The following is a 12,152-nucleotide window of genomic DNA, read 5'->3' on the forward strand; positions in this document are numbered from 1 at the left end:
TGCTATATAAATAAACTTTATTATTACACTGTAACTGCATAAACAATGCTCAATGTTCAATATATAGTTTGAAAGTGTTCAGACTTTGATTTGACATAAAATTGATAAAGCAGGAGTACACTGCCAATCTGCAAATAGCACTTCAAAATAAGTTGTAATCTTGGTGTAGCCTAACAGTCAGACAGGTAGATTATATAGATTTATACAAAACAATCTACTACTATGATGTCCGTTCAAACTGCATCATGCTGATGAACATCCTGTAATGTAATGGAGAGTTCCTGAGCAGCTACTTCAAGGCAGCCCAGTAGCTAGAAGAAATGTTGGTTTCACATTTTTGCAAACCCCAAATACATTACATTTGCATGTTTCATATGTATGATATCGAGGTGTTTGTTATTCAGCAGCAAACATGGGAGTTTTGTAGCAACCTGACGTCGTTTTTCCTGCGGCTTTTTAGGCACCAAACATGGGTGTTTTGTAGCAACCGGTCATTTTTTTCCCAGCAACTTTTTAAGGAGACCAAACATGGGTGTTTCATAGCAACTGGCTGCTGTTTTTCCAGCAGCTTTTTAGACACCAAACATGGATGTTTCGTAGCAACCTGTCATTTTCCTGCGGCTTTTTAGGCAACAAACATGGGTGTTTTGTAGCAACCTGTCATTGTTTTTCCAGTAGCTTTTTAGGCACCAAACATGGGTGTTTCATAGCAACTGGTCGCTGTTTTTCCAGCGGCTTTTTAGACACCAAACGTGGATGTTTCGTAGCAACCTGTCGTTTTTCCAGCAGCTATTTAGGCATCAAACATGGCTTTTTTGTTGTGACCGGTCGCTGATTTTTCCAGTGGCTTTTAAGACACCAAACATGGCTGTTTTGTAGCAACCTTTGTCATTTTTCCAGTTGATTTTTAGGCACCAAACATGGATGCTTCGCAGCTACCCATTGCTGTTTCTTTCCAGTATTGTGGCAGGAAATGTGGCTGTTTTGTACCATGTGGTTTTGTGCAATAAACCTTACCACACATTAACCACAGTGTTGTTGGAACGCAACATTTCTGCATAATTACGACATATAACATGCAAATGTAATGCGTCTGTGGTTTACAATGCCAACACTTGTTTTTCTGGTGATTGTTCTGGAAAAAGACCTCATTGTGAGATTGTTTTGTTGTAACCGTAAGGTCAAGAATAAACTTAAAGTAAACTTATAGGTAAGAGACAAGGTTAGGTTTTCACAAAACAGATACAAACTTAATAATAGCAATACAATATGTATTTAGATTCCCTGGCTCAGTAACATGTAAGATCAAACAAACATCATATCCTGTCAAATTGTACAATTTTACTGCTACACATGAAATAGGAACTGAGGAAATAGCCCTTCCTGTCCTGCTGTGTAACTCCAACTGATGCTACATTGATAAACTCAGATAAAGTATAAACACACACATGGAGAGAGAGAAAGACAGAGAGAGAGAAAAAACAAACATTTCTAATGGATCGGATGGATCGGAGTTGTGAATGTGGAAAGCGAGTTCCATAAAGGGGTTCTGGACCCTGTCCCTGTAGTTGTGTCCACATTGGCCCATTCCTGCACACAAAACAAACACACAAGCTGTTGAAGATCTCAGAAAAATGTCTTTCCTGCGGCATACTTCATATCATACCACTGCTTTTATTCTCTAACAAGTTTCCCTGTGTCTGGGGATCAAAAAATAAAACAGTTCAACATATAAATCACTACCTGTATTGATGAATCTTCTAGAAAAGTACGGTTATCACTCGGGATATAAAATTAATGGCTCAAAAACACAAATTTTAACACTTAATTACACCCCATCAAAAGAGATTAAGGAATCGTATCACTTCAGTTGGAATATTAAGAAAATTAAATATCTGGGGGTTACCATCACTAAAAGACTCCAAACTTTACAAAGCAAATTATAATAAGATAAGTCAAGAGATACAAAAAGACATTGAAAGATTGTCTACTTTACCCCAAGATCATCTTAACTCAAGAATCGAGACTATCAAAATGAATGTACAACCAAGACTTCTTTATTTATTCCAGTCCTTGCCAATAGAGGTCCCCCAAACGCAATTTGTGACCTGGGACAAGATAATATCAAGGTTTATTTGGGGAGGCAAAAAACCTAGTGTTAGGTATGAAATGCTCCAGCTACCAAAAGATAAAGGGGGTATGGGTCTCCCAAAACTGAGAGAATACTTTTATGCTGCCCAGTTAAGGCATATTATATGCTGGTGCACACCAGATTATACAGCTAAGTGGAAAGACATGGAGAAAAAGTTTGGAGAATACCCAACACTGGAATTATGGTTCAGATTACTAAAAAAGTACAGGATAAAGAAAGAAACAAATGTGCTTAGATGGGTAGCATTTGACAGTAATTTTAAACCAGCAGTGTATGATAAAGGATTCAAACGGTGGGTAAACAAGGGAGTCACAGCGTGGTACACTTTACAGAAGGATGGGGAGCTGGAGAGTTTCCAGAACATGAAAGACAGATATGATTTAGATAAGCATGAGTTCTACAGGTACCTACAATTAAGATACTATTACAAAAAAGAAATCAGGATGGATCCCTCCATGGAAATGAATGGTGTGATTCAAATTATAATAAATTCCAACAATGGAAAAAAAAATTAAAATTATATCTGCCTTATACCAAAAATTGATGACGAATAAACACTCAACTAAGTATATAAAAGAAAAATGGGAATCAGAATTTAACACGAAAATATCGGATGAGGATTGGAAAGATATGTGGAAAACTCATCAGACATCCACCAATTCGTGGATATGGGGGGAATTTTCCTGGAAAAATTTGATTCGTTTCTTCATTACACCCAAGGTCAAGAATAAGTATAAGGGCACAGACTTCCAATGTTGGAGGAAATATGGAGTAGTGGATGCAGACCACTCACACATATTTTGGAAATGCCATAAAGTACTGAAGTTTTGGAGAATTGTACACGTAACTATACAAAAGATACTGGGGTATAATATTCCTATGAGCTACATGGTACTATATCTCTGTAATTTTAATTCTATAAGAGAGACAATAAGAGTAAGGGATAGATATTTGATCAAAATACTGTTGATAGCCAGTCAGAAAGCTATTACGAGGAAATGGGGTAAAGTGGATCCTCCTTGTCAGGATCAGTGGATTGGGATAGTAGAAGAAATTTACACAATGGAAAAACTGACACATCGCCTGAGACTACAACAAACACAGCTGGAAGAAAAGTGGGAGAAATGGACATTATTCAAAACCAAAAACAGCGACAAAGACGACAGACAGAACCAATTGATCTAGATGAAGACACTATGACAAAGGATGAACAGCTGAAGATGTAACTCCCAAACAAATATTATTCTTATTTTGTATTGTTTTGATTGTGGGTTGTTCATGTATGTCTTGTATGTGTGTGGATGTAGAAATTATCAATAAAAAATAAGTGATAAAAAAAAAAAATACAGTTCAACACACTAGATTGGGTATTTCATAACGTAGTATCACTGTCATCAATGCTGAGACATCACATCAAACATTTCCCATTTCTGATACTCCCAGAACATGATGAGGCCTGCATTCTTCATCTCCAGCATAATCGTTTAACGATTATTTAAATCACGCTTTAGCAAAAACTAAATAAGGAATATCTTGTCTCTTACATTATGCTTTTCCTCCTGTTCTAAACTAATCTGTCACTTCTTCTTTCTCACACTATCAGTTAAGTTAGGTACTATATCTGCAATTTCTGACAGACTAAAGATGTTTCTGCCCCCGTTCCTAGAGCAAATCAGTCTTTAAAGCTGGATGCTTCTTTTTAAATATAGCCACAATTATTTCTTTCACACCTCCCAGTCACCACCATTCCCTCCAGTATGTCCACGGAGAGTCAGCGAAAATTTTTGATCAATTGCACAAAGGCTTCACTTCATCACCACCAGCATTCAGACTCCAGAGAGATGCTGTCCTATCTCCTTTCTTCTTATGGGCCTACACTTAATGAAGATGCTTCACATCATCAGTCTAATCAAGTCTTTCTCTGCTGATGAATGTTGTTATACACTTCCAGCTGATCTCTCTTTAATGGCAGTAGCGTCCCTGAGGGGTGTTTTATTGTTTTATTATTTTACATTAACTGTAAAATAATAAAACAAAGTATATCAGTATGTGATTCCTTAACTCTCACATGGGCATAGGTTTCAACAAGCCTATATACCAGAACAGCATAACAGAGTTCTTGAAATTACGTTATGTATTTTGGTTTTGATGTGCCACACCAAGATTTTCGGTAGATTTTCTGGAAGTGCCATTGTTTGATAGAGTAATGATAAAAAAAAAACTGAAAAACTGCATGTCTCTTTGCTGTGCAGTGACTGTGTGTAGTAAAACAAGAGATAACTGACAAAAATATACCCCAAATAGTTGCTATCCTTGGTGAAACTGCTGCTCTTTAGGTAGAAGGTAAGACAAGGACACTCCAGATCTGCCAAGACACATCTGAGATTAAATATTCAGTTCATGACAGCTGGTTAGTTTTTCCATCAGCTGGAGATGACAGTGTCTGTCTGTTATCTAAGATGGCTGTTCAGTAACAGTGCACAGAGAAAAAGAGAGCGCCTGGAGAGAGCCTTTAGTTTAATGAGAGCCCTTCATTGAGCTAATTAATGAAAGTGATTGCAGCTAATGAGAGGAAGACCCAAACCTTGTGCTAGCACTAACGAGGAATATGTGTGGGTTGACAGTATGCTTGGTGAATGGCAGTGTGTGCGTGTACATGTGTGTCTGTGTGTGCATGTATGTGCGTGTGTTTGTTTACAGCAAAGGGATCAGGGAAGTTTACAGTGTTTGTCCAAGTGAACCTACAGGAGAAACATACTGTAGAGGCCACAGAAATACCACAAGAAAGAGGAAGGTTAATGTCAGGAAACTGCACATGACCTGTGTCAAAATGGATACTGTTGTCAGTGCAATGTTTAACATTCTTAAAGGATAAGTCTGGTCTTATTCTATGGTTTTGTTATTGTCAACAGATCTCTTTTAAAGATCAAAACCAGCTGTGAATTGAACAAATACTGTGTATCTAAACATCCTGCTGCTGTAAATACTCAAACCATCACATTTATATGAATCCACTGCTTTTTTTTTTTGTCTCCATAAAATGTACTATTTGCTCCTATTTGAGTACCATTTGCCAAGGACTGCTGTGTCCAGCTGTTTTAGCCACAGACAGTCTGAGACAATCAGAAAGAGTGTGTGATAGACTAACACATTGTTGGTTTTGATCTATTCAAGGAATTTTCTGACAATAATAAAAAGCCAGCCAACCGTATCCTTTACCTCAAAGTGTTGTAATAAGAAAGTGCAAAGGCAAAAAGGAAACTTTTGCTTAATCATAGCTGAAAATCCAATAATTTTTACTGGCAATTGGTAAATGGGGTATTGATTTAATAACTACCTGAGATGTGAAGCCTGCATGTGGGAGTGTAAGATCTGCAAAACAAAGAAGACGACAAACAAGCACATTATCAAGCAGTGGTTTGTGTCAGTATTTCTCTTTATTTCCATGCAATATACTGCAGAAATATTAAAATCACCTCAGAGGAATCAAAGAGAATTGAATTGATAGGCCGTTAAATGCGTTAGATGTCTAGTATGTAGGATTTAGTGGCATTTAGCGGTGGGGTTGCAGACTTAAAACCTTCTTCCGTGTACCAAGCTTGTAGGAGAACTACAGTGGCAGACACAAAATGCAAAAATGCGAATGGCCCTATCTAGAGCCGGTGTTTGATTTTTTGGATCTTTGCTACTGTAGAAACAACAAAGAAGACTTGCACCGTGTGTAACGGTTGATTCTAAGGTAACAAAAACACAATGATTCTAATTTTCAGGTGACTATAAACTAGCAAAAACATTCTCATGAATATCATCTACCACTTCTGCCAATAGATGTCATCAAATCCTACACACTGGACCTTTAACAAGTTATAAATATGATCATGAACTCACCGACAACATGATCCTTCGCGTGAACTTGAGTCCAGAACTGTGCTTCCTGTCTGAAACAGTTCAACACAACAACACTTTATACCAAAATACCAATTTATATGCAATGCAATAAGGAGTTTTATGTACCAAGTCATATGAAAATCAATTACATAACCTCAAAGCAATGCTGTGTAAATGCAAGCTTATAATGTCAAATGTATTTTGGAGAGTTATTAATAAAGTGCACCTACTTTTCTCTGCTTACCATTATACATTTTTAAACTACATATCATATTCAAGCTAATTCTGAGCTATTTTAAACTGCATGTTCAGAATACTTCATGGAAAATATTTGTGGTTAACACTGCCTCTAAATGTTGCTCATGTGTCACGCTGTCTTAATCATTTATGATGAATTTATGAAATTTAGAAAGACAAAAATATTCTGGACATACAAACACAGTGATCATTTACTGGTCTTTAAGACTCATGAGCACTAAAAACACAATACCTTTTCTTCTTCTCCTCAGCCGCTGCTTTAACTTAAAATTAGAGGAAAGAGAGGAAATAGTAAGTTTCACAACGGAAGACTATTTGTGACAGTATATCATGCAAGAATGCGGAGATTCATGTGTGAAGTACCTTTCCGGTGTGCCACCACAGCCACGAGTGCCACTGAGCAGAGGAACAATACCACAGCAGAGAAAGAGCCCAATATGAGAGGCCAGTCAACACCGGACCAATCTGCAGACATCACACCAGCATTATTGTGAGATATATGAAATATTTTCATTCATGGTCACTCATTCTTTAACTTTCTGCAGCTCAAAATTCATAATAGATAAAACTATATATAAAATAATGTTATTTAAGGTCTACCTGTTGATGGAGGAGGGGGATTTCCTAGAAGATGATAAAAGAAGCACACAGTTATATATTGTGTCATGTAGCACTCGCATGAACTAAACACATACAGAACAACTGTAAATCTGCACCTTTGGTTACAGCCAAAGGGAGGCTGCGCTCAGAGTTGCTCCATTTCCCTCCTAGGAGGACATCATACTGGCACTCATACAAAGCCACTGGAGCTTCCTGGACAGGCACTGGGAAGGCGGCCTGATGCTGGATCAAGGTGGCATGGTGAGTGGCAACAGCAAGTTTATTATCAGCCAGGTAGAGGGAGAACACAGCGCTGGGGTAAGCAGGAGACCCAGTGCAGAGCAAATGCCACATGTCTGTGTCCTGCTGGAGGACAAGGGTCGGGACTGGCAACGCATCTGGTAACCAACAAAATCAAAGGAAACATTAGTGAAAGGTGTTGATAAATCATGTGTCTAGATTGGATAAACAAGGTATCGGAACTGGAAATGTAATTATTAATTGATTTATTGTTGGGCAGAAAATAACTCTTCCAACAATTTTGATAATCAATTAATCATTTAATCTTTCAGCAAAAAAACTTGTTTTAGCTTATCAAAAACTAGTGAATATCTGTTGCTTGTCTTATATGATCAGGCTGTTGTCCTACATTGTTTGTACAATGAAAAGTAATGCACTAGAATTCGTATATATAACCCATGTAATCGTGAAGTCTGCGTGCACGTAACCAATGTGCTGACAGGAGGAAAGATGGAAGTAGTATAGAGAGGGAAAGTCCCCGTAAGGAAGGCAGGTTGGGACAAACAAAGACAACCTACCCTTCGTAACTTTGTGTTAAGTGCATAAAGTTACGTCTAACCATGATTCTTTTCCTAAACCTACCCTGCGTAACTTAACATTAAGTGCATAATGTTACGTCTAACCATGATTCTTTTCCTAAACCTACCCTTCGTAACTTAACATTAAGTGCATGACGTGACGTCTAACCATGATTCTTTTCCTAAACCTACCCTTTGTAACTTAATGTTAAGTGCATAATGTTACAACACCTAACCATGATTCTTTTCCTAAACGTACCCTTCGTAATCTAACGTTATGTGCATAACGTTACAACACCTAACCACGATTCTTTTCCGAAACCTACCTTTTGTAACTTAACGTTAAGTGCATAACGTTACAGTGTCTAACCACGGTTCTTTTCCGAAGCCTACCCTTCATAACTTAACGTTAAGTGCATAATGTTACAATGTCTAACCATGATTCTTTTCCTAAAACCTAACCTATGTAGCTTTATGTTAAGTGAAGTGCATAACACAGTGACGCCCAACTGTGATTCTTTCCCTAACCTTATCGGTAAGGCGCTAATTCGTAAGGCTCTAATTTGTTAGATGTATACGCTTTCTTGTAAGATGTCTGAGGATGTATGAGGATACAGAGATATGATAGTAAACACAGTAGTTTGGGAGTTTTGGACTGCTGTTCAGACAAAACAAGTAATTAAAATATTTCAAGTTGAGCTTTGAGAAATAACGAAATAATTGTTAGTTGGAGCCATGGTTACAACATTTGTGAGCAATGAAATAGTTTCCATTAAAATCTGTTGACAAATGCTCATTATCATTCACTTCCTTTATTGATTTTATTCATGCATACAGTAATTAATTAAACTAACTGGAATATTTTCAGCCAGCATAATCATAGTTCAAGTATCTAATTCCAAAACACAAAACAATGTCAAAAGATATATAAAACAAAACATCCCAGAACAATAAAAGATTATAATATTTTGGGAAAAATGCAAATAAAACTAGTTGAATTGACTGAGATATACCAAATTCACCAGAAGAAAAATCCACTCAGTGTAAATCAGTTTTATAAACATTTTAGTAATGATTTAAAGGAAGTCAATAGTAACAAGTTAAACAACACAGATGCTGTTCCAGGGTAAAAATTCATGTGGACCTCACCTGTAATAGTAACTTGAACCATGTTGCTGACAGTTGAATTTACCAATCCCCGTTTTTTGGTGATCTGGTAGAGGCAGGTGTATGCACCCCCCTCACCTCCCCTCACTGGCCCCACGGTGAAGACTCCTGGCTGGGGTTCGGGGTTTGACACCTGACTGGCCTGAGGCTGGAGTATGATAGATGTCGCCGCTGTGTGCTCAGAGGCTCTCAGCAAAAGGAAGGTAACTGGTTTCTTGTTATAGGTTGACTGAGACTGGGGCAGATTTGGGACCAAGCAGCTGAAGGTTAGCACCTCCCCACGTTTCACCACACCGGTTGAGGGCTCCACAGACAAGACTGGAGGAGGAAAAGAGGGCACAGAGCGTGTGGGGGTAGCATCTGGAAAAGGGAAATGAAAAAGAAACAGCTATCTTTATATTTTTGTGGCTTCATAACTTTTACATATTTCATTTCTTGGCACAAAAGTCAGTAAAACCTACAATAATGCTAACAACCTTGATTTGCCACAGTTGCTAGCCAAACTTTCCTCTCAAACCGTTAACCCAGTAAGCCAGTACACACTGTGTTTGATGTTTTTGTGTGTGTCAGGGTGTGTGGTTTCTATATGAAGTGCAGGATGTAACTACCACAACACACACCCACAGAGCAGAGGACAATAAGAGACCACAGAGAGCACCTGCATGCAGCAGTGTGTGTTAAGGGTTGGAGAGGGGCGGATGGGAGTGTTTGTTGTTTTATACCACATGTAGAATCACTACTGGGTGCAGACTGAACAGACTGACTCTGCAAACTCTATTGCTGATAAGATATAAAGGTACAGCCCAGACCACATGTTCTCCCTGCGTTGTCCTCTATATTAGACCAGAGTTAAGGTTGAAATTCAAAATGTTTTACCATTTTGCCAGAGTGAAAGCTTCCATCAATAAACTGAGGGTCAAATTGTTGTTGTTTTTTCAATTTACACACCTTTTAGCTGCTCCACCTGCAAATAGGGACTGAATAAACTGTAACGACCACCCTGGTCCTTGTACAGACAGCAGAAGAAGCGGACTGAATCCTCTTCCTTTACCGTCACAGTGAACTGAGCCTCCTGAGTACCAGACTGCAGCTCCTGAGAGTCCACCTCAATGATTAAGAGAAACACAGAAAAGAATAAAACCACAGGAGCCCAGTGGAAGACACAACAGAAAACATTACATAAAAAGATTCACCTTGTCTCTATCTCGGTACAACATGAAATGAAACCCTTGTTGGCCCTCTGGGGCCCGACAGACCAGAACCACTGAGCCCTTTGACCTCGAATAGATGTCAAGTTTAGGAGCCGGAAGAGCGGGAGAGGAAGTGGAAGCTGAAAGTCTTCCTAAGCAGGACAGAGAAAGGTATATCAGTTGAATTTCACAAATTCCTTTTGAAGTGGAGCAACAGTACAGCAGACATATAAAAACGCTGCTGTGTTTGCGACATGTGGTGACGTTCACTTTGTACCAAATCTGTGATTGCAGCTGATGTGAAAATTACAACTGAACATAAAACAAGAAATAGAGGAATTGCCTTTATCTTAAATATCTGGTAAATTTACAACAGATAGAAATGTTTGTGTTCATGACAAAATATTTACTGGCAGTTTCCCCATTGTTTACAACTTCTTAAACCCAAAGAAATAATTAAATACACATTTCTGATATTATATATCTTTCAGTTTTTAGACAAAAAAAAAAGAAATAACGATGAGAATAGAAACACCTGTAGCATGATACTTACCCCAAAGTTGTAGAGAAGTGATTAGCAGAGTGTATATCCAGAGCGACTGTCCACCACCAACCTGCATCTTTGACTCAAGAAGAAGACTGAGTACAAGCAAGACAGCACCTACAACCAACGGCTGCTCTCTTTCTCCCTCTCTCTGTTTTTTCAACACGCATCACATCCTCTTGAAGGCACAACGATTGGGGGAAGTTGAAACAGTAAACACACTTCCTTTTTTGGAGTCCACTGATCGGATGTGTGTTATGATGAGAATAAATAGCAGCCTTGTGTCTTAGTAACCCAGATGTATAAAATGTTCCTGTGTCAGCACATTAATGAAGACACAGCAAACACAGAGTTGCCCAACATGCCATTAGGATGTGATAGATATGCTTGATAATCAGTGGTGGAATGTAGGTAACTAGGCACATTTACTCAAGTACTCTACTTAAGTACAATTTTGAGGTATTTGACTCGAATATTTACATTTTATGTACTTTATACTTCTACTCCACTACATTTTCGAGGCAAATAATCAATCATCAGGCATCAGTTACTGTAAAGTTTCATATAAATAATACAAAATATAAATCAACAAATAAATGACTATGTATAATCATTAATAGCAAGATCCAACAGTATATAAAGTAGATTAAATTAGTCCCACCTTTATAAGCTGCAACATTATTGAGAAAGATGTTACCCTATCACATAAGTATATTTATTTCTTGTATATATATGCAGGTCCTCCACTAATGAGCAGATCAGTGGTTCAGTCCTTGGCTCCTGCAGTTCACATGTTGAAGTGTCCTTTTGGCAAGACCCCAAATGAACCCCAAAATTGCTTACCATGCCATCAGTGTGTGAATGTATGTGAGTGTTTAACTGAGTAGCAGGTGGCACCTTGTAAGGTAGCCTCAGCCACCAGCGTACAAATGTGTGTGTGAATGGATGAATGTAGCGTAAAAGTGCTTTGAGTGTGGAAGACTAGGAAGGTGCTATATAAAAGCAAGTCTATGTTTTGCAAACGTAGGATTTCATTAAAAGAAATGGAGGTTGTACCGTCTTTAACATTATTAAAGAAATAATGTCCTGAAATATTACCCTGATAATGAAGTACATATAGCTTTTTGTTCCTCCAATGATCAAATCTATTGTTCTTTCTTTATTTCTACTTGTGGAAATAAAGACTAAATACTACCATAAATTAAATGCAAAGTAGGCCTACAACATTTTCAACTTTTGTTTTCAGGCCTTTTTCAGTGACTGCTTTATTGGAGTTTACACACAAGCCTATTCTTTCTTATGCAGAAAGAATTAGACTTAAAAGTGTGGGAAAAGTTAGAGACAGCCACAGCTGCAGATGATAGAAGAAGAAAAGCGGAACTGGATAACAGAGACCAAGAATTAGGTCACTGATAGATAGAACAAGATGTTTATAAACTCTGTCAACAACTCCAAACTTGAATAGCTGTGAAGCAGAAGTAGTTTAGTTTGCATAACAGAGGGAATATAACTCCAGTCTAGAGGAGTATTAAAGT

At 38.0% G+C, this 12,152-nt stretch overlaps 1 protein-coding gene across 2 annotated transcripts; it reads right to left on the minus strand.

Annotated features, from left to right (window-relative positions):
* LOC117254979 (uncharacterized) lies at nucleotides 1-10,784 on the minus strand. 2 transcript variants are annotated; one of them, XR_013490375.1, is made up of 12 exons: nucleotides 10,627-10,784; nucleotides 10,077-10,225; nucleotides 9,832-9,988; nucleotides 8,866-9,243; nucleotides 7,015-7,296; nucleotides 6,899-6,922; nucleotides 6,662-6,763; nucleotides 6,531-6,561; nucleotides 6,041-6,090; nucleotides 5,490-5,524; nucleotides 772-1,590; nucleotides 1-657 (listed from the first exon to the last, which is right to left on the minus strand). XR_013490375.1 is itself a non-coding variant. In XM_033623474.2 (11 exons), exons 1-11 carry the CDS (start codon nucleotides 10,691-10,693, stop codon nucleotides 1,492-1,494), a joined length of 1,374 nt encoding a protein of 457 aa, XP_033479365.1. In that variant the 5' UTR covers nucleotides 10,694-10,784; the 3' UTR covers nucleotides 1-1,491. The 2 variants fall into 2 exon arrangements, 1 of the variants encoding a protein (XP_033479365.1); XM_033623474.2 differs by having other exon boundaries at nucleotides 1-1,590.
* Between the last annotated feature and the right edge of the window lie 1,368 nt (nucleotides 10,785-12,152).

The sequence above is a fragment of the Epinephelus lanceolatus genome, chromosome 3 (genome assembly GCF_041903045.1).
Source record: "Epinephelus lanceolatus isolate andai-2023 chromosome 3, ASM4190304v1, whole genome shotgun sequence".
Taxonomy (NCBI): domain Eukaryota; kingdom Metazoa; phylum Chordata; class Actinopteri; order Perciformes; family Serranidae; genus Epinephelus; species Epinephelus lanceolatus.

Bases quoted from the DNA above. Each gene is read 5' to 3' on its own strand.
- LOC117254979 (XM_033623474.2), bottom strand. From the start codon at position 10,693: ATGCAGGTTGGTGGTGGACAGTCGCTCTGGATATACACTCTGCTAATC. The intron at 7,297-8,865 runs GTGAGGTCCACA...GTTGGTTACCAG, and splicing joins GGTTCAAGTTACTATTACAG to ATGCGTTGCCAGTCCCGACC. The intron at 6,562-6,661 runs GTACTTCACACA...TCTAATTTTAAG, and splicing joins TGTGGTGGCACACCGGAAAG to TTAAAGCAGCGGCTGAGGAG.